This window comes from Magallana gigas, chromosome 3, assembly GCF_963853765.1.
Source record: "Magallana gigas chromosome 3, xbMagGiga1.1, whole genome shotgun sequence".
Lineage (NCBI taxonomy): Eukaryota > Metazoa > Mollusca > Bivalvia > Ostreida > Ostreidae > Magallana > Magallana gigas.
The window spans coordinates 8,913,065-8,936,399 of NC_088855.1; the positions used below are offsets into that span (position 1 = coordinate 8,913,065).

Below are 23,335 nucleotides of genomic sequence, written 5' to 3' on the forward strand. Positions count from 1 at the left end.
GGAACACTTTACAATAGGGACCGCGGGATTTCGCGAGATTTCGATCAGCCACCAATCTCTGTTATTTATGTCTCTGGGAAGTTCGAAAACCAGGGCTGCGTTCAAGGTCGTAGCTGCTACGTAGGGCTACGCGGTTGAACGGTAAACTAACCTAGCCACTCCGTAGATATTCGTTGCCTAAATATTTTATGCTTAGCATCAAATTCAAGATTGCCACCTTCGTTACCATTTTGTAACAAACATAAGATCTAACCGTTATTAGTATTATATAACCAGTAGTGATGTTTTGTTTATCCTATAAGTTATAAAGAAATTTATAATGTAGGCTAGCTGCTGTGATCTTGAACGCAGCCCAGCTTGTCGCTAACGGGAGATTATCAAGAAAAGGAAACGAAAGTAAAAATCTACTGAATGTATGGGCAATGAAGAGTCACCAAAGAAGGTAAGATATATTTTCCAATTATTGTATATTGTGTTTGTGCCAATAACATATCTCATTATTACGAGAAAAAATCTTGTAATTACGAGCAGAGACATAAATACATGTAACAATAATTAGGCCTATAAATTTTATGTCTCTGTTACGAGGTAATTATCTCGTAATTACGAGAAAAGAACTCATTATTACAGGAAAGATTTATATAAAATGGTGCGTTTCTGAAAAGACCTCCTAGTCGACTGGATCACCCTTTCAGTCTATCGTTTTCTTTCCAGAAAGGTTCATTTAATTTTGATTAATTTTTAGCTCACCTGAGCTGAAAGCTCACGTGAGCTATTCTGATCACATTTTGTCCGTCGTCCGTTTGTCCATCCGTCTGTCCGTCTGTAAACTTTTTACATTTTGAACTTCTTCTCTAAAACTGCTTATCCAATTTCAAACAAAGAACTATATATGATATTAGTCAAATTTGGCCCCCAAAATTCGCTATTTTTAAAATGATTCAGGTACATTAACTTCTTGTGTTATTTTATAAAAGAGTTGACATGAAATATGTTTATCACCCATTTATTTGATTTATATGCACTCACTGGCAGTATATGACATCAGAAGTGACACTATTTTTAAAATTCAATCAAAATCAACCAAAAATTTACATTTTTAACCGGGTTTTCCAACGGAAAAATCCGGTTATTAAAATGGTGAAAATGGCGGGCGGGCGGGCGGCTGCCAAAAGGGTACCCTCATTGTACGAATAACTCCTTCTACAGTTTTCAAGATAGGAAGTTGTTCTTTTGCAGATCAATTGTACATATATCAGAGGTGTGCATATTGCTAGGATTTTGATTTCTGATAATTTATCGAAAAAATACCAGCTTTTGAACTTAGTCATTTTTTGGCAAAATGTTGCATATAGGGTACCCTCATTGTACGGATAACTCCTCCTGCAGTTCTCAAGATAGGAAGTTGTTCTTTTGCAGATCAATTGTAAATATATCAGAGGTGTGCATATTGCTAGGATTTTGATTTCCGATAATTTATCGAAAAAATACCAGCTTTTGAACTTAGTCATTTTTTAACAAAATGTTGCATATAGGGTACCCTCATTGTACGGATAACTCCTCCTACAGTTCTTAAGATAGGAAGTTGTTCTTTTGCAGATTAATTGTACATATATCAGAGGTGTGCATATTGCTAGGATTTTGATTTCTGATAATTTATCGAAAAAATACCAGCTTTTGGACTTAGTCATTTTTGGGCAAAATATTGCATATAGGGTACCCTCATTGTACGGATAACTCCTCCTACAGTTCTCAAGATAGGAAGTTGTTCTTTTGCAGATCAATTGTACATATATCAGAGGTGCGCATATTGCTAGGATTTTGATTTCCGATAATTTATGAAAAAAATACTAGCTTTTGAACTTAGTCATTTTTTGGCAAAATGTTGCATAAACATGTAGGGTACTCCATTTCACTGGATAAGGGTTGACATGGATTATGGATACAGTTTACATAAAAGAAAACCCGGTTTGCTGTCACATTGACAGCTTTTCACTTGTTCTTATCTTTTTTCGAATGGGAAATATAGAGCGACTCTTTGAACAAGAACGAACTTTTTGTCACTTATAAGTATTGGAAAGATACATCTTTGGTGAAAATATTTTGTTTGTTCAAGTAGTCGCTCAATGTTTCCTTAAAGAAATACTGCCTCAAAACAAGCCGTTTTATGCTAAAAATGAGAAAATGGCGGGAAAAGGTAAACTTTATGATGTCATATTTTTAAATTGTGGGCACTAAAATCAAAATGAAAATTATGAAAAAACTTCAAATGTATATTTGTACTAATAAAACAAAGAATTGCAGTAAAATGACAATGTTCATTTTAGGGGGCCATTTTAGGCTCAAACCATATATAGTCCTTTGGCACAAAGCATCCTAATGGGAGGGCGAATATAAATTGCAGAAATAAAAGTCCGATCTGTATTAAAAGCAGAGAAAACCTTGAAACTGTAGAAAAAGGGGGGTGCATTTTTAAAAATCTTCTTCTCAAGAACTACTGAGTCCAATTCAATGTAGTTTAGCATAAATTATCCTTATGGGAAGGAAAATTTAAATTGCAAAAATTAAGGAATAATTCTGTTTCATATCTGAGTTATTACGAAAATAATAATAAAGGAAAGGCGTGTTTCAATCAGTTTAATAGCTTCGGGTTCGGCATCCGGTAAAATTGGTAGGCAAGACTTGGCCTGAGCAAAACAAAAGATTGACAGTTATTAATCTGCCAATCTTATTAAAATTTCAGGATATTTGATGGACCAGTATATTTGTATTCGCTGTAGATATTGCTGCAAAATAATGGGTATTTGGAATTGACGATTGCCGATCTGCCCCGGCTTTAATTTTGCCACGGCCTGGGTTTGCATACCCATTTTACCAAGACTCGTATTTTCTAAAATGAGGTTCTTTGTTTAAAGCAGCCATGACATTATACGAAAAAGGGTCGATCTGACTATGATGAATTTGCTTGTTGTGCAACAGTTCGCGTATGAAGGGAAATTTTTGAAACATGCAAAATATATTGGTGCCGATTTTGTGAAGTAAATTGAGGCTAAATATTTCAATGCGTTGACAGTTTTCACACATGACGTTGGTGTTAGCTTGTTCTGATTTTCGTTTCCACTATTTACGCTTTGTAACCTAGGAACTATTGTCTGTATTTCGTGATTTTTACGTATCAAATCAAACAGAGACTTCGAATAATCAAACAGTTAACTGTTTACCTGCGCAAATTAAGCAAAATCTGATGTATCAAAAAAGTACTGAAATACAATTCATTCTATCGGTAATTCGGCATTATCTTTTGCGTAATGGTAGCTAGATTAATGCAATAGGTTTTGTTAAGATGCTCGGCATTTTCTCGAGTTTATTCAGTTTAAATAGAGTTTGATACCGCTGACAGAAATATGTAGGTATATATACATGTATATATATGATTCATTTCGAAAAAATAAATTGTGTTCTTTATTTGTTATAGTGCATGTTTCTTGTGTTTAATTGTTTACAATTTCAATTTACTGTAACCATATTTGAGTGTTAAGCTTCGAATTATAAGCAAGATACAGAGATTTGCTCACAATTCTATGTTTGTACACAGATCTTAAAAACAAAAGATTAAAAAAGTAAAAAATTTGTCAATATTTTTAAAGAAAATTTTCAAAGTCTGTTCTTCCAGAAACCAACTTTAACAACTTATTGTATTGTAAACTTAACCTTTTTTCGTCATTATTACTCCTACTGTACATGTGATCCTTGACTGTGTTTGTGTACATTTGTATAAACTGATTTTGAACCTGAAATTGAAAGTCTACGGAGATTTTGCATTGCATCAGCCATTAATAGGCCTGGATGATAACATTAAAAAATTGCGCGAGGTATCCCAAGTACTTCCGAATGGAGAAAAGATGTAAACATTTCCCATTATAAATCTCAGTAAGAAAATTGTTTTCGTTCCTGTGAAATTTTATGAGTGAAAAGGGATAATTGTTCAATGAAGATATCTTGGATATATTCCCTTTCAACAATTTCAACTGTATTTCTTTCACAGGTATGTGTAATTTTATTAAACATCATCAAAAAGCGATGGAAGCAATAACTTGGGACAGACTACAGGATTTACCCGAATTGTGTTTTATATGTTTTATATGTTCATACTCAACCTACATGTATATTGAAAAATAATTGATATATTAACATTTTGGAGTCTGAAGACAAATCACATGTATCCTTCTTATTAATGAACAGTTCAATGAATTTATTAATCAATCTGCTTTGCTACTTCTGATGAAATTTCCTTAAAACTGCTTGGTCCGATTTTACATCAAATTATGTGTACGCTTTTTAAACGTTGATTATGCTAAGGATATGTATACATAATAATAGACATTGCAGTAGTTTATACACTTTACATTAAGAGAATAGGCCAATGAAACACGCCATTTTACATTGATCTTTTCTCAGACTGTAATAACGAGATAATTAACCCTTAATAACGAGATCTTTTCTCGTAATTATGAGAAAATTAACTCGTAATAACAAGACATTTAACTCCTAATAACGAGATCTTTTCTTGTAAAATTTACGAGATAAAAAAATTTTTTATGTGGCCCTATTCGCTTTTGTATCAATCCCTTATTATAATAGATAATCTTCTTTAATAGATTTATAAAATGGACCTATTGTACTATTTTCTGGATGAGAGATCTTCTGTCTAGCCTAGAGATGTTAACATTGGGTAACATTGCATTGCGGCATACACGGCGACATTGTAAAGAACTACGTGTATTTATAATATTATACTGCATATATCTGCAGCTAATTTCCAGTTTTCGTAATGGTGCCAGATCAGACATTTTTCAGGCATGTAAAATATCAAAATTGTCAAAAAAAGTAAGGAAAACGTCGAATATTTCGGACTAAGTTATTACTGTCTTAACTCCATGGATGGTGTGTCTTATGATACTTCTGCGTTTGACAGGCTTGAATGCTGAATCTGAGCCATAGGTTTCTAAATTCTAATGCTGAATGAGGTTAAGGTTTTTGGAAGTGGTCAAATTTTGGAGCAGGTGCCCATCTGATGATTATATCTTAACAATTACTGGTCCTAACTTCACCAACTTGCATCGATGGTTCCTCTTATAATACTTATGCACTTGCAGGTTTGAATGCTGAATCTATTTTTAGCCATAGGTTTTGGATGCTGGATGAAGTTAAGGTTTTTTTAAGCTGGTTAAAGCTTTTAGAGCTGGTGCCCTGTGATTGACAATTCTTAGTAATCATGGTTATTATTGGTTCAATCTTTGTCAACTTTGAATAGGTGATGCATCTTGTAATTTTGATGCAATTCACAGGCATGTATGTTAGGTTTCTGATGATGGAGGAAGTTTAGTTTTTTGGAACAGATCACATGCAGGGTTGTCTCTAAGACCCGGGAGGCGGAGAGTTTCCCCGCCTAAAGTGACGTAATTACCCGGCTATTATTGCATTTCAAACACAATCTAGCTATAAGCTAGACCTCCAGATCCCCTTCTACTTTTTTTATTTCTCCCTTCTACTTCAATTTTTAGAGACAACCCTGACATGTTAAATAGATAATAGTACTATTTCAAACTTTCATGGTTGATTATCTATATAATGAACTGCAGAGATAGCTTCAGATACAGAGCCTGATCTCCATTATCAGGAATGCTAAAAAAAACCTCCTAACTCACTCAAACTTACTTGATAGATGTGTTTGTTGTTACTTGTTAAATGATAGAACATGATTTCTTTGTTATAGTATTGTATGATATGATATACTATTGTATTATATGATACAATATTATACCATATATTCAACTGTAAAATAAATATATGATATAAATATGAAATTGTATTAAAATTTTTCCATGTTATGATAAAATATTGTTTTAATTATTTGAAAGGATAATATATTATATTTTATTATACCTCAATATGATTATTCCGTTTAACGCAACATCTGAATGGTTCTAGACAATCATGTGCCAGGGCGATAAAACTTCATATTTTCTTGTCATTGTCATATTTTCATCATAGCCCACTCCCTTGAATTTTATTTCTATGAGGCCAGCATTTTTTTATTTTTAGGTTTACAAACCCGCCGCTCGGTTTTCTGAATTTTTAGAAAAAAAATAAAATTACAAAAAAGATCTTTTTTTTCTCCCCGACAGCAAATTTTTCCTTGTAGGAAAAAAGTATCGTCATTGTTAACACAGAGGCATAAAATCTGCTCTTTTTGTGTCATGATAGCCTAAAAATTTCTTACGCATCTTTTTCTCGTGCTACATTCTTCAGAGAAGCTTCTACAAACACTCTGCTGTAAGTTTCATTCTTTGAAGTTTTACCGACAGTGTTGACCAGTGGCTAGACGAGATAGTCACACCTCACTGAACATGGCTTCGATAGTTACCTGTGCAGCTGTTTTCAAGTACATCACTGTAAAATGATTCCCTTTCTTTTTGTGTTGAATTTGGCATATGTATTCATTGGCCTTTTTAAAAAATTATTTTACAGAGAGAGAGAGAGAGATGTATTAAAGATTTTATAAATTTCTGCAGTAACTATTCTCATGAACACATTTTAAAGTGACCTGCCTAGTGAATTAAAAAAAATCATATTATTGTTTGTGCATTTTCCGTTATTTTCAATTAAAATTTACCATTACATAATTAATTGCATAGTTGTACTTTGTACATGGAAATTCAACAGGATAAAATACATGCATACATATAGTTGCAGTGATTTTATAGAGTCTGTTCACATTCACAATGTTTGAGTTTTCTCACATATAAACACCCAAACCAATTTTGTAAATAAAATGTGAGAGATCAATGAAGTTGAATATTTTTTAAATGCAGAAAACATAATAAATATTTTGTATATTAATAATTATATACTAGTATATCATACAGGAGAACACATTATGACTTTATGTACATAACATTTTGGTTTTTTTTTAAAATGAAATGTTGACATGTCCGACAATAGTCTGACTAGTAACTTTGAATCTTGGGCTAGTAAGTTTGCAGCCAAATTTTGTAATTGCACACCCCTGACATTGCTATATGTACATGTAATATCAAAGCTGTATGTCTAATATTAATGTACTATTTCAGTGATATGTTACACCAATGACATACTTTTCACATGCTACACTTGATGCAGTTACACTCCACTATCATGAAGTTGTCATTTATTATATTATTAGAATAAAGATGATGTCATAAAAGTTTTTCTTTCTCCTAATAATCTTTACAATTTTGTGGTTCGTAAACCAAAAAATAAAAAAAATTGTAGGTCAAAAGAGATTTTTAATTTTTTTTTTTATTTCCTCCTCCTACGGAACTTTATCATTTTGTTGTTTGTAAACCTAAAAATAAAAAAATGCTGGCCTGATGAAGATAAATCCTGATGATGAACATACGATTATATTAAATGATTAATTCTATTACAAAATCTTTTTAAATCCTTTATATATTAGAAAACTTTCATAGAAAGTTGCCCTCGGGAAAAATGATTTTTTTATGGGGGAATAAATCTTCATATCTCCCTCACCATCATGTAATAAATGTATAAAATTGTATCATATGATAATATATTGAATTATATTAAATGATACAATATCATACAATATCAGATCTTGATAAGATATCATATTATATGTTACTGTATACAATATCACATGATATAAATACATGTACAATATTGTATTGCAGATTGGAATGTAAGTGATTTGTTCACCGGCTCAGACTTTGTTTATGTAACATACATGTAAATGATTATGAATAACTTGAGCTAATATAAAACTCACAACAGTACTGTGACATCCCCTAAAGAAATTTGTGCATGTTAAATAATGTTGAAAATTGTTTTTTCATGTTTAATTATAGCAAGATCAGTCACTGTTTCCATTATCCAGTACCTAAAGTTTGAATTGATGACATGGGACAACTATGTAATAAAACTTCTTTAGTACAAACTCAGATATAGGGAAATCTCAGATATAGCGAAGTTTTTTTTGGAGTAATTTTGAGTCCATAGAAAATTCTTCATAAATCTTTGCAAAATCTTACGATTTTAACAAATTTGGATATAATGAATTTCGGGATATATCGAACCAATTTTGATTCCTGTAGAGGTGAATAATAGTGAAAGAACAATATATATATGATATGAGTTGAACTTGGCCCTTATAATTCGCCATTTTTTAAAATGTTTCGGGAACAATAAAAGGTTTTGTTATACTTTCATGTTAAATACTGAAATCTGATTGGTTAAGACGCAGTTAATAATATTTGCTATTACCCTCAGCGTTAGCAACGCACTTAGCAACGGGTAACATTAAAAAATGTTACATGCGCGAAAATTATGCGCGTACGGTTCGCTGTAGAATTCACGTTATTTCTATATAAAAGCAGTAAAATTTTCTTAAAAATTAAGACATTCAGTATAACAAAATAAATAGTGCCTGTTTGGGAGGATAACAGTTGAAATTGACACCCCTCGAAAACCATTGTCAACCTCCGCTTCGCGTCGGTTGATATGGTTTTCTCGGGGTGTCAATTTCAACTGTTACCCTCCCAAACAGGCACTATTTATATAATGTTATTTTTTAGAAGAGTTGATATTAAAAGAATACGGTATATTTTTCACCTATTTATTTGATTTATTTGGACTTACTTGCAGTTACTGTATATGACGTCAGAAGTGAAGCTATTTGTATAATTCAATCAAAATCAGTCAAAAATTGACATTTTTCTTATCTTTTTACGAATGGGAAATATAGAGCGCAATGCCATGCTTGAACAAGGAAATTTTTTTTGTCAGTTATTAAGTCTTGGCTAATAACATCTCTGATTAAAATATTTTGTTTGTTCAAGCATGCGCTCTATATTGTTCTCTGAAAGAAAAACTGCTTGAAAACAAGCTGTTTTATGCTAGTAAAAATGCAAAAATGGCGGGAAAAGGTTGTCTTTATGATATCATATTTCTTAAATCAAAATGAACTTAATGTAAAAACATCACATTTATATCTGTACAAGTAAAACACAGAATTACAGTAAAATGATGATGTTCATTTTAGGGGGCCATTTTAGGCCCATATCATATAGTCCTTTGACACTTTTATAGCAAATTTCTTTACAGTTTAAAAAGTTTGCACCACCATTTAACATAATAGTTTTAATGAATGTATTTTCACATAAATTCTTCAATTCACAATCCTATTTTTAAAGGCATCAAAAAAATTGATTTTCATTCTAAGCCACTATAAGTTAAAATTGTAGTCTGGTGAAAAAAAACATGTATGTAGTGAATTCGCTATAATAGATATTATTATGAATTCATGAAACGGATATAACAAATTATGGATATAACAAAGTAAAGCCATTGGTCCCTAGGACTTTGCTATAACCAAGTTGTACTGTATATTGCGTCATATGAAAGCAATTCTTCTGATCGGGGTTTATTTTGTGTCCGCTGTAGGTTTACTTTGGGTTTACTCTGGGTCCATTCTAGTAAACCCGGAATAAGCCCAAAAAGTAAGCCCAGGGTTTAGTTGGGGTTTTCTTTCTGTTAGGTTGGGTTTGATCGATACTGTAGGTTTTCTAAGAGAAGTCGTACCTTGGTTCTGGTTCTTTTAGAGATGTTGCATCATGGAGATTTAAGTTTTTATATTTTCCTGTTGATACTTAATTAATATAAATCATTATATCAATATACTTAATTAACGAAATGGGGAAAATACAGTAAAAGGTTTTGCAAGATTTAAAACCTAGATTTGATTTAAAAGTATATTTATAGATAACTTAGCAAGAATTGACATCTGCATCCTGTCAAATTTAACTAGGTTTACTGATCAAATGTGCAGATATATAGGTTTGATGATTTTCAAACTTCCATAAATTTGTTTGTTTGAAGAATTCCTAAAGATATTTTTTTAGTTGTTTAACCCATGTTTTGAGAATATTTTGAAGCTACTGATTATTGGTCATTTAGAGAGAGAGAGAGAGGGGGAGAAATGGGGAGAGAGAGAGGAAGGAGATGAGGGGCCAGTAGTGTCACTAGATGCTATTGGCTGGTATCTACACAGTGGTTATTGAGTTGTGCCTGTCTTATTGTTGAAATAACAGAATACTAGTAACCGAAGCAGGGCTACATTTATTTATAAAAGCCACAAGTAAATACTTTCATTAAGTTGTCTTGTATCTATATATTTTAACAGATAGGGGTACCAATAGGGTACCCCTATAGTACGGATAACACATCCTACAGTTTTTAAGATTTGTGGGATTTTGGTTTCTGATTAATTAAGCAAAAATACCAGCTGTTGAACCGTTACAATCAAATTTAAAGGGGTATGGACACAATTTTGGTCATATAATATTATTTTTCTGTTTTTATTATTTACACTGCTTTATGAATGCATTTCTAATGATCAAATGAAATTTAGGTGCCAATTGTTGAGTTTTAGGCAAGATACAGGGCTCGCAATTCTTCGTCATGTAAACAGGGCTCGTGCCCTGTTTTTGTTTATATAGGTTCAATATACCAGTAAAAATCTATTTTAAACTGATTTGTCTATCCTCTTATTCATTTTAAGCATGAATTAACAGTTCCTAACGATTAACACATTCATTTTGTGTTTAAAACTAGAATTTTCACTTCAAAATTCAAAATATAAACAAAAGGTTTGTTTACATAATGAAGAATTGTAAGCTCTGTAACTCGCTTATAACTCATCAAATGACACTTACATTTTGGTTGCCTTTTTAAAATGCCTTACTAAAGAATTGTAAATACTTAAATCGAAAAAATAATTTTTGACCAAAATCGTGACCATGTACCTTTAAGTTTGTGAATTAATTTTTTATTGATCGTCAGTGTCAGTTGTAGATTTCTGATGTATGCCGTATAATGCCTCATTTAATGGTTTCTGATATCGGTCAGTATAATGTACAGACTCTACCCTGGTCATTCTTCCCAATTTTTATACCCCCGCTCCAAAGGAGAGGGGGTATACTGTTTTACCCTTGTGTGTCTGTCTGTCTGTCTGTCCGTCCGTAACAACAATTTCTGTCGCATTTATCTCAGCAACTAATTATCGCAGATGCTTGAAATTTTTACACATTGTTTGTTAAGGCATGCCATATCGTGGGATATATTTTTGTACCAATCGGACGTCAACTTCCTGTTAAATGACGACTTTGATTATTTTTTATCAAAAATTTTTAAACAAATTTTCGTCAAAGATTTCTCAGCAACTATTTATCGCAGATGCTTAAAATTTACACATTATTTGTATAGACATGCCATATCGTGGGATATATTTGTGTACCAATCAGACGTCAACTTCCTGTTAAATGACGACTTTGTTTATTTTTAGCAAAAATTTTCAAACAAACTTTTGTCAAAGAATTCTCAGCAACTGTTTATTGCAGATGCTTGAAATTTTTACACAGTATATGTATAGGCATGCCATATCGTGGGATATATTTGTGTACCAATAAGACGTCTACTTCCTGTTAAATGACGACTTTGTTTATTTTTAGCAATCATTTTTAAACAAATTTTTGTCAAAAAATTCTTAGCAACTGTTTATTACCGATGCTTGAAATTTTTACACATCATTTCCAAGGTATGCTATATCGTAGGATGTATTTTTGTACCAATCGGACGTCAACTTCCCGTTTAATGAGTACTTTGTTTATTTTTAGCCAAAATTTTCAAACAAATTTCCGTCAAAGATTCCTCAGCAACTATTTATCACAGATGCTTGAAATTTTAACACAGTATTTGTTTTGGCATGCCATATTGTGGGATATATTTTTGTACCAATCAGACGTCAACTTCCTGTTAAATATTTAGATTAAAATGTGTTAAATATTTTCAATCAAATTTTCGTCAAAGATTCCTCAGCAGCTATTTATCGCAGATGCTTGAAATTTTAACACAGTATTTGTTTTGGCATGCCATATTGTGGGATATATTTTTGTACCAATCAGACGTCAACTTCCTGTTAAATATTGACTTTGTTTATTTCTAACCAAAATTTTCAATCAAATTTTCGTCAAAGATTTCTCAGCAGCTATTTATCGCAGATGCTTGAAATTTTTACACAGTGTTTGTCAAGGCATGCCATATCGTGGGATATTTTGTTGTACCAATTGGACGTCAACTTCCTGTTAAATGAGTACTTTGTTTATTTTAGCCAACATTTTGAAACAATTTTTTTCGCAGATGCTTTAAAATTTAACACCCTATTTGTTTAGGCATGCCATATTGTGGGATATATTTCTGTACCAATCGGATGCCAGCTTTCTGTCGACTTTGCTTATTTTGCATATTAACATCAGAGCGGGGGTATCACTAGTGAGCATTGGCTCACAAATATCTTGTTTAGGTCCTTCTAAAAATGATATTTTACCACTTTAGCGAACAGCGCACAATTTATTTAGAGACAAGATCTGAACCATATGGTTGCAATGTGCTTAGTAATTTCTGATATTAAGGTGGAATAATACACCTGGAAAAAGTCACTCAAATTAACAGTAAATTATGTGATTATGAAAGATATAATGATAAATAAGTTGTACATAGTCAAATAAGTAAAAAAAAATTGCAGTTTAGGGATAAAAAATGAATTTCTTAAAAATTCAAATCAGTAAGTAACAATAAAAGCCCCTGCGGGATTCGAACTCGGGTTGTACAGATCACAAGCCCGTTACTTTATCCACTCGGCTATGGTGCATGTTACATATTGACGTTGCTAAAATCTGTTTATAATTAAATGAAATGTCGTTTTGATCAGGGATCAGCCATTTTGTGATGATGTGTTATTCCACCTTAAAGTAACGGTAACCAAATCCAAATTGGGGTTGGTTTCTAAAATATCTTATCATTTTTTACTGAGTTTTCCAAAGGAAAAATCTGGTTATTGGTTTGGTGAAAATGGCAGGCAGCTATCAAAAGGGTACTCCTATATACGGATAACTACCCCTTCAGTTTTCAGGGTAGGAAGTTGTTGTTTTGCAGATAAATTGTACATATATCAAAGATGAGCATTTTACTTCAAATTTTTATTTTTATTTAATTTTTGAGAAAATATATCAGCTGTTAAACTTGTTTTTTTTGGGCAAAAAATAATTGTCAGCTAATATGTGTAGATATTTATACCCCCACCCCACCCCAAAGGTATTACTTTTTTACACTTGTGTGACTGTCGATCTGTTCGTAACCAAAATTCTTTTGCATTTTTCTCGGCAACTATTCATCACAAAAGCTTCAAATTTTAACACACTTTTTGTTAATTAAGGCATGTTATATAGTGTATTCATTTTTGTACCAATTAAATGATGACTTGTTTATTTTTAGTTTAGATTTTCAAACAAATTTTTTTCAAATATTTCTCAGCAACTTTTAATTACAAATGTCTGAAATTTGAACACACTCTTTGTTTAGGCATGATATGAAGTTGAATTCACTTTTGCATCAATTGAAGGTCAACTTCATGTTATTTGTCTACTTTGCTGTTTATTTAAGGAGGCCGATTTGGGTTTTTTTGCAGAAAAACTACAATAGCATAACTCTTTATTTTTTAATCATATGTAATTTAAACCAACTCTAGTTTATATGCGAAGGTTCATGAAAATCGACCGTCTGCTTCTTTTTAGGGACCATCTCAGAATAGAGGTACATTTACTATAGGAATATAGAGGAAACTGTCATTTTCCGCACATCAAAGCAGTTTTAAAAAATACTACAATAGCTTTTTTTTCTCAAATTGTTATATATGATAAGTAATATCATTTCCTACCTTATAATGTAAAAAACACAAAATTCTACCTTCTGGTTTTTAGTGGGGGCCTTCTCAAAATATTAAAATGCACCAAATTTTGCTATATATTTGGATCATCACGAATGGTGATTGGTATAATGGATTCATTCCAAAAATGAGGAAAATATCCTCAAGGATAGCATCATTCTGTATATAAGATTTCAACAGCGTACAATTTTTACTTTTTCTTTTATGTTATTTCTTATAACGTACTCCTACAAAGCTTCATTTTATCATAACGTCATAAAAGCGCAATGGCAATGCTCCCCTACCGCACAACGTAAAAATCGTGTTAAAAATAAAAATTTCCTTTAAAAATCTAAATATTTTTATCTGTATTTTGTTTATTGTGTTCAATTTTATAAATGATATTGAAATTTTTTTATTTAAGACAGTCTATAGCTTTTGTTGTCTATTGTTGCACAGAAATTTTATTTTCTTTCAGTTGCTTGTTATTGGAGTATTCTTGAGAAATGAATTCTGAGCAAAGGCTAAAGATTCAGTTGAATTTCACCAATCTGGTAGATGGGCTGCTTGTGGATGAAATCACAGATAACTTATTTACTGAAAGTGTGATTGAACATGATGACTTGCAGAGAGTTCATGCGGAAAAAACAGACAGAGACAAAGCAAGTTGCTTGATAAATATATTGATTACAAGTGGAAACTCTTTTGAACCTTTCTTAAAAGAAGTTGAGTCTTCTCGCCCTGATTTGGCAGAAAAACTGAAACAGACAGATGTTGAGGAAGAGCTGAGAAAAGGTACACACATATTTGATATTTAAATGTATATTTAATTATACTCATAGTTATTGCCATTATTGTATGAAATGTTTGCAATTGTTCTTACTGAAACTTAGAGACTTATTACCTAAAAGTGTTAATGTTATGTTGCATCTTAATTTATGCTCTTTAGTTTATTAAATTGAATTTGAATTTTAAACAATGCATTGTAAGCAAAATCTATAATAGATTATACATTTTGAAAGACTTAAACATCATATTATATATACAATCTTATCGATTAAAGAACCAAGTTAAATGTTAATGTTCATGTTTTCCGGCTTAGTTGAAATCAGGTAAAAGGTACACACATATTTGATATTTAAATGTATATTTAATTATACTCATAGTTATTGCCATTATTGTGTGAAATGTTTGCAATTGTTCTTACTGAAACTTAGAGACTTATTACCTAAAAGTGTTAATGTTATGTTGCATCTTAATTTATGCCCCCTTTCTTCACTGAAATAAGGTAATATGAAGTCTGTTCAATAATTGAACCAATTATTATGAAATTCTAGTAAAATTATAAATATCTGTTTTGTCAGAAGTGTTTAAATCGTTGTCTTTTTGAGTTAGAAAAGATAAACAGACATATATTTAACACTCATGAAAAGTAAATTCTTTATTTACTGAACATAAAAATCAAGGAAATTTGTCAACAATGAATTTATCTGCAGTCAATATAATTTTTATATAGGATCTCTCATGAATAGGGTAATATGAAGTCTGTACAATGACTGAACCAATTAATATGAAATTTTAAGGTATATGTGGCATATTTTTAGTGAATAACAATATAAGATCTGATTATTTGTTTCATATCTTTACTTAAAGATGAGACTTTCACATAAATTACACTTTATATGTCAATCCCATAATAACAAAGGTACAATTGAAATCAAAAAAGCATTTTTTTTATTTTACCGATGTCATATAATATTTGGAACCCCGCAATATATTGGACCCGGGTTCAAGATATCGCTACGATATATTGACCCCCCCCCCCCCTAAAATATTGAACCCTGGGTTCAAAATATTATGGCTGCAATATTTTGAACCAGCCTCCAATTTTCATTGCTGTTGGAGAGGGGGTTCAAAATATTATGGCCGCAATATATATTGAACCCCCTACCAATTTCAAACTCCCTTTGAATCATAATAATAATATTTTGAACCCCCTCTCCAAAGGGAATCAGAAATAAAAAGGGTGTTCAAAATATCGCAGCCATAATATTTTGAACCCCCTCTCCAACAGCAATGAAAATTGGAGGCCGGTTCAAAATATCATGGCCATAATATTTTGAACCCCCTCTCCAATAGAAATTAGAAATAGGAGGGCCCGGGTTCAACATATTACGGCTATAATATTTTGAACCCGGGGTTCAATATTTTATAGGGGGGTTCAATATTTCGCAGCGATATATTGAACCCGGGTTCATAATATCGCATAATATATTGAACCCAGAACCGGGTTCAATATTTTGTGGTATCAAAATATTATATGACACCGGCATGGTAAAAAAAACAAGACTTGAGTAACCCTGCCTTAAATGGGTCAAGTGACATCCATCTCGGTCTATCAACAACAATGGCGACAATGAGAAAGATAGGTATACCGTTAAGTTTGACAGATTAGGCAATGAAAGAAAAAAGAGACAGACTGACAAGGATGGCAACAAAGGGAAGATTGTCATAGGAGACCATGTAGATTGATGGAATATGAATTAAAGCCAAATTAAACTTAACTTACTTTATAAGTTATAAACCACAAGTGGATTTTCGCTTAAAGGATTTTTTGAAAAAAGAATAAATAAACACTCTCAGTACATGCATCTCTCAGGGAGAGGGGATATTTACTCCATTTTCCATGTCGATGCTAAAATCATGTTTCATCTTTATTACACATAATTAACAATTTTTATCATTCTACACTAATGAGTATCGGAATAATAATGCTTCGAGTATCATCTGATATAAGAATTATCTAATTTAAGACATGAAAAGTGTGATTCTAATTTGTAAACAAATTAGTGATGTTCCAATCATCGATTATAATAAAAAATTGTTGATTGTAACCACATTCTAAGCGCTCGATCTTGAAAGGTTTCATTATGATTAATCGGTTGAGGTTTATTTCCCTTTCCATGAGCGCATATCCGAAACAGATTATCCTAGAATATTCTAGATGCGAACTATCTAAACCCTAAAAAGGCGCACGGCTGACATGTCAGACGAGCTCCATATTCTTACTCGGGAAATATAGAAACAGATTATTCTAGAATATTCTAGATGCGAACTATCTAAACCCTAAAAAGGCGCACGGCTGACATGTCAGACGAGCTCCATATTCTTACGCGGGAAATATTAATAGCACATTCTCGAATTAGGACGCATTTTGGTTTCAAGAAAATTAACTGTTCTTGTTTTCAATGCTAGGTTTTCCCGTACTCGTAAACAGCGGCGTTATAAATGGTGGATCACATTAATATTCATCAGACGTGTAGCAAAGTTTAGACACAACTAACTAAAGACAGAGCATGTTTATTAATGGGCCTGGAGTTTGTGAAATGTCTAATTATAAGAGGCATGATGTATATTTTTACTCAAACCTATGTCAAAAAATTTTCTCCAAATACGCCACATATACCTTTAGCAAAATAATAAATATCTGTTTTGCGATGGTACTCAGTATATTATTTTTATCCAACTTGTGTGTTTTCTATCCCATTGCCAAGGTTTGGGGATAGAAAACACACAACTCGCTGGATAAAGATCATCTACCATCGCAAATCATGAGAGATTCTTTTTGTCACATGTTTACCACCTATTTTGTTACACCTCAATCTTTTCTGTAAAAGTTATGATTATGACCTGCACAACACATTTGCTACAAGACATCAACAACTTGAAAGGAGTCACTTGAGATAAACAAACAACATTTCATTTTTGAACATGTATTAATTATTTTTCATGAAAACAAACAAAACAGCATTAAGTGCTTCACGTGTACAACTCTTTACTTTTCAATTGAATTATTTTTTTACTTTTTCATCCTACGTCAATCAACCGCTTAAACCTATGTAATGTTAAATTATGACATCACATTGGGTATGAATATACAGTGTACCGGGGGGTAATATCAAAAATTTTATTACATGAGTGATATCCACCATATAATGAGCTGAACATTTGATAAACAATGATTTAAAAAATATATTCATTACAGAAAAAGAAGAGAGGATCCAGTTTATATGCAATGTTGTAAGAAAAAGATACAGATTTGTTGAGGATAAATCTGTACCAGAAGAAGATATGTTGAGGGAAATCACATTTGAATACTGGAAGACTAAGAAAAAACTTAGTGAACAAGAAATTCAGCCCAGCTTGATTGAGTGCATCCAAAAGTTGTTCCCAGAAGCAATAAGAAAAAAAGTAAAAAAGAAGAGTAAAAAAGTGTATCCTTCTCATTTAGATAGTTAACCGGGCTTTCCAAAGTAGAAAATCGGTTATTGAAATGGTAAAAATGGTGGGTGGGCGGTCGGGCGGGTGGTTGCCAAAAGGTAACCCTTATTGTACTGATAACTTCTACAGTTTTTATGATAGGAAGTTGTTCTTTTGCAGATCAATTGTACATATATCAGAGGATTAGGATGCTAGGATTTTGATTTCTGATAACTTATGAAAAAAATTTCAGCTGTTGAACTCAGTCATTTTTTGGCAAAATATTGCATATAAGGTACCCTTATTGTACAGATAACTCCTTCTACATTTTTATAGCCCTGCAAAAAAAAGTTATGGGGGTATATAGGTTTCATCCTGTCTGTCTGTCTGTCTGTCCTTCTGTCTGTAGACGCAACTTTGTGCCCCCTATAGAAATTTTTACTACTACATGGAACAGTCTGAAAATTTGTACATACATGTATGTTGGTCACCATCTGAAAATGTGCACCTGCAATTCATTTTAAGATCAGACAAGATATAATGCTTTCTATATATTGTACACTGATGTTGAAAAGTAAGGGAGGTAATCCTAACAGATTTTATTATTAATTAATAGTATTAAAACACTCTAAAATATATTTATATAAATACAACCAGATGGAGGTTTTTTGTCTTCATGTTTTAACTAAATTTATTTTTTTTATAAGAATTCTATCAACTGACAGTTAAAAATGTTTGTTTGTCAATAATAAATTTTAAGAAGCCAAATAAGATCATCAAAGACAAGTGTGGCTGAATTCATTTGTCCCAAGGTGGCCATTATCTGAGCCATGGTTTAGATGGAGCATGTGTTTTAATAGGGAAAATTGATTATCTGTAAAATGGGCAGTGGTTTTGGGGCTTTTTTAGAACTGTTTCATGTAAACGAAGAGTTTTTATCATTTTAAAGAAATAAATAATATCATTATTAATAAAGAAGTTTACTTTTTTAGAAGTTGTTTAAATTTATTTGTCAAGTAAATTGATGAAGTGACCTTATAGGACATTAATTTAAATGAAATTCAAAATTTCTGATATGATTGTAGTGTTTTGGCAATTTTAAAATTGTTTGTAATATTAAACTTTTTTTACATATTTTTACATAGTATGGTAATTATGGTGATGTTTTGTGAGTTTATTAAATAAAGAAAATCATAGTCCTATTGGATCAGTTTTCTGATACGGAGTTCCATTGTACCATAGGAGAAAGTGAGGTAAATTTGAAACAACTAATTGCATATGTCAAGCCTCTTATTAGAAAGATATTCAAAGATTATCAACAGAAGAGCATTGCTTGGCTGTCGGTATTTCCATTTACTGCAAAGGGAGGGGTTATTGTCATTTTGTTGGTTTTTCTTTAAAACAAATGAATAAAAAAAAGATATCAGATAAATATATTACTGTTACACATATGTATTTTCAGTGAAATTCAGACAATTTTGATTTTCCTTTGTTAACTAATTTTTTTTTACAATTCTAGAATTTTTTTTATTTGTATGTGTTCCAAACCTCTATTTAATTCAATTATTTGTCCCATTTGAAATTAGCCATGCGGGAGTATTAGTCCCATTAGGACAGTTCTTGTCCAAAATAGGAAGATATTTCGGTTATTGAAATAGTAAAAATGGCAGGTAGGTGGGCGGTCGGGCGGTTGCCAAAAAGTAACCCTTATTTTACAGATAACTCCTCCTGCAGTTTTTATGATAGGAAGTTGTTCTTATGCAGATAAATTGTACATATATTAGAGGTGTGCATATTGCTAGGATTTTGATTTCTTTTAAATTATGGAAAAATACCAGCTTTTGAACTTCATTATGTTTGGCAAAATATTGCATATAGAGTACCCCTTACCTCTGGATAGGTAGTGTTCATCAATTCAGGGTTGACAAATGGATTATGGATACTGTTTACACAAAAGAAAACCCAGTTTGCTGTCACATTGACAGCTTTTCTCTTTTTTTAAAATACTTCGTGTGAAATTTTGTGTTTTGATGTTATGAATAGAACTATTAAAATATGCTTATAAGAGCTAAAGTAATGTAGAAATTAAGTAATTAGGGCCCCGCAAGGATTTGCGGGTGCCCTATAGTAATCACTCTGTCCGTCCGTCCTTCTGTCCGTCCGTCTGTCACTCTTCCGTCCACAAATTTCCTGTTTTTTTCTAATAACTTTTTTTATGGTTGCCCAATCAAGTTCAAATTTGGTATTGTAGTTCAGTAGGCAGAAATACATATTTTGATGTTAATTTTGGTTCTCTATGTCTTCTGGTTTGGAGCTGGGGTGGTGGGGTAGATTCCTAACTATGCATAAGAATGAATGGGCAAAGAGAGATAACTGCTGAGAATGAATGGGCAAAGAGAGATAACTGCTGAGAATGTTACCATTGTAAACATGGAAGGCTGTGCAATATTTGTCTTTTAACAGGTAATCAGATAATAACCCCATTCTGTCATTTCTGAAAAAAAAATCTTATTGTAAATTTAGAAGAAAAGGATGAGAGAGCAGAACAATTAATCCCCTGGGATTAATTATCTTGCCTGCTGCAGAAAATTTAGAGGCTTATCTCTATCTGTCATATCGAGATTAATGAACACCTTTGTCTGCACTGATGTTTGTTTGAAAGCAAATTAAACTCTCATTCCATGAGCTGCACCCTAATATTTTTACCCCTCAGTTTAAAGGATGGTATTTGATAAAGAATATATTTCATTCTAGTCCAAATACTTATATTCTGTAAAATAAAAAAAAATATATGGATCAAGAAAAAAACACTTTAATTGTCGGATGAAAATCATATCCAACTACAAATCACGAGATCCTATATATTCCAGTTCTTTACATCTTCTGCCGGGAATTTATTTTTCATCATTGTTAATATAAAGAGGATGGAATTCAAAGGTTTTTTTCATTTCTCTATATTAATTGTCATAGCGGGGCCTTTCCTGACTGGTCAGTTTTCTAGTTTTTATAAAAACAAAGTACTAGTATCCTAGTTATGCCATGATATACATGTAACTTTATAAAATCATAGAGTTTTATAAACTGACAATGCAAATTTTTGATATTTTATCAGTTTTATTGGACAGGAAATCAAGTATCGTATATAGATGATATATAATTAAGTGAAGGAAAAATAAACATGTAAAATAAATAATGCTGAAGTTACCATGCTCATAATAATTCCCTAGGCTTAAGGGAAAAAAGACAATAGACGGAGAGCTTATGCTATACACTTTGTATCAACATCAAGTTAAATATTTAGAGTGGTACCCTCATCTAACTTCTTAATGGTCCTAACGTTACCAAACTTATTAGATAGAGCACTTGCATCTTGCAATACTTATTTTCTTGATAGTTAGGTTTAGATGAAGATTAATAATCCAAGCCATCAATATTTGATGCTGGAAGAGGTTAAAAAAAAAAAAAAACTGATTAAAGTCTTCTGAGCAGGTCAAATATCCAGGTACATGAAAATACTGGTCAGGCTTGGGGGTAATTCTAAATATTATGATAATACATTGCAATGGATTACATGTCTTCAAAGTTAAGCTTGTAATGTGTAATGCCACAAATTTAGCATTACAAGTTATAGTAATGTAATGCATTACTTCCCAAAATCTAGTGTAATGCTGGCATTTCATGGCATTACTATGCTTTTCTGTGCACGGTCATTTGTAAAATTTTGATGAAATGAATAACTGAAATTGTATTTGATTAACAGTTGTTTTAAAGAAGACAAATTCTTGAGATAAAAATATTTTGGTTGTATGATTAAAAAAAATTAAAAATCCATTCTTAATATAACTAGCTATAACAAAACAATTTCATAACATTTTTAAGAGTGTTGTTATTTAGAATTTCGTATCATTTGAAAAATGTACTCCAATTAGTTGTGCGTTCAATGAATTCTTTACGGTGAAGAATGTGTCAACAACTGTACACAGAGACCCCAGAATAATCTAAGTATGAAAACCATTGTTTTAAGAGGTGCTAAACGCCCCAATCACCACCTTTCTCTTGGCTGCGCTCTATTAGAATAGAAAACAGTCATACGCCCTTAAAAGCAAAAATGAATGCACAACTAGAATGCATTGTCCAACCATGCTCTCTTAAAACTTAAAAACTACTTCTAGTATTATATCCCATTTGAAAATAATTTCTCTCCCTCTCTCTTTCTCTTCCTATCATGGTAATGGTAATGTTTACTTTACTCATGTAATGGTAATGTAATGCATTACTTCAATAAATTAAATAATGGTTATGATAATTTTAGGCCCATATTCAGGAAGTAATGGTAATGTTATTCATCAATTTAACATGTCATTCGCCCCAAGCCTGATACTGGTAATAACCCATTCGAATTTGCATGTTTGCATATACAGTGTATATGTATATAAAAAAAGAGTCAGATATAGAGCTTGATCCTCACTATCAAGTTATTTAAAGAAGGTGAAACTGGGTTAGAGTCTTAAGCTGGTTAAATACTGGTCCAAACCTATACAGAAGGGTACTGAGCCTGACCTCGATTTCCTTTAGTGTGGGTTATTTATTTTTCAGTATTGCTTTGTACCTTCATACCTACATGAATCACCAAAAAAAGCATTTTATTGTGTTGTTAAAATAATGATAATAAGTAAGTTAATCTGTCATGATATATGATACTTTGATTAAGATTCTTAAAAGCTTCAAGCTGGAAGTACTGCAACATTGACAAAACAGAATTAGAAACATCTGAAGAGGAAGAAGAAAGCTGTACAGACACTGGTTTGTTTTTCTGAAACTGGAAAATAATTATTCAAATCATGTGTTTTGTTGTTATCCAGATAAATAAGTCTGTTATTTCGTCATACTGTCATTTAAACCCAACCTTAAATAGTAACTAGTAGCACTAGTCACACTAGCTATGATTACATACACATTCAAAATCCAAGCAACGAAGTTGCAAGGGGGTTAATGTTTTTGGTTTTTGCCAATCTATCAGTCATAAAGTCAGTCAGTCAGTCCTTTTGTAAATGCAAACCCACTTAAACGGCTGCATTAATGATTTTAGTGAAACTTTGTACGTATTCAGGATATAAAGTATACTGCAGATGTACATTTTGCCATCAAATATTGATTCCATTATTTTTCTGGGAATTTTGGCCCTTTTTAACTAGAATATTTCGGCAATATATTGAATATACATTTAGTAATAAACAGCTTCTTCTAAACCTTGTA

At 31.8% G+C, this 23,335-nt stretch overlaps 1 protein-coding gene across 1 annotated transcript in view; it reads left to right on the top strand.

Annotated features, from left to right (window-relative positions):
- Positions 1-323: 323 nt before the first annotated feature.
- Positions 324-23,335, top strand: part of LOC136273599 (sterile alpha motif domain-containing protein 9-like) — a 30,521-nt gene continuing 7,509 nt past the window's right edge. Inside the window, exons 1-4 of the mRNA XM_066078384.1 lie at positions 324-442; positions 14,298-14,614; positions 17,865-18,093; positions 22,809-22,882. Of these exons, the coding sequence (XP_065934456.1) occupies positions 14,326-14,614; positions 17,865-18,093; positions 22,809-22,882 (592 nt within the window). The 5' untranslated portion in view covers positions 324-442; positions 14,298-14,325. The remainder of the gene's footprint in view (positions 443-14,297; positions 14,615-17,864; positions 18,094-22,808; positions 22,883-23,335) is intronic.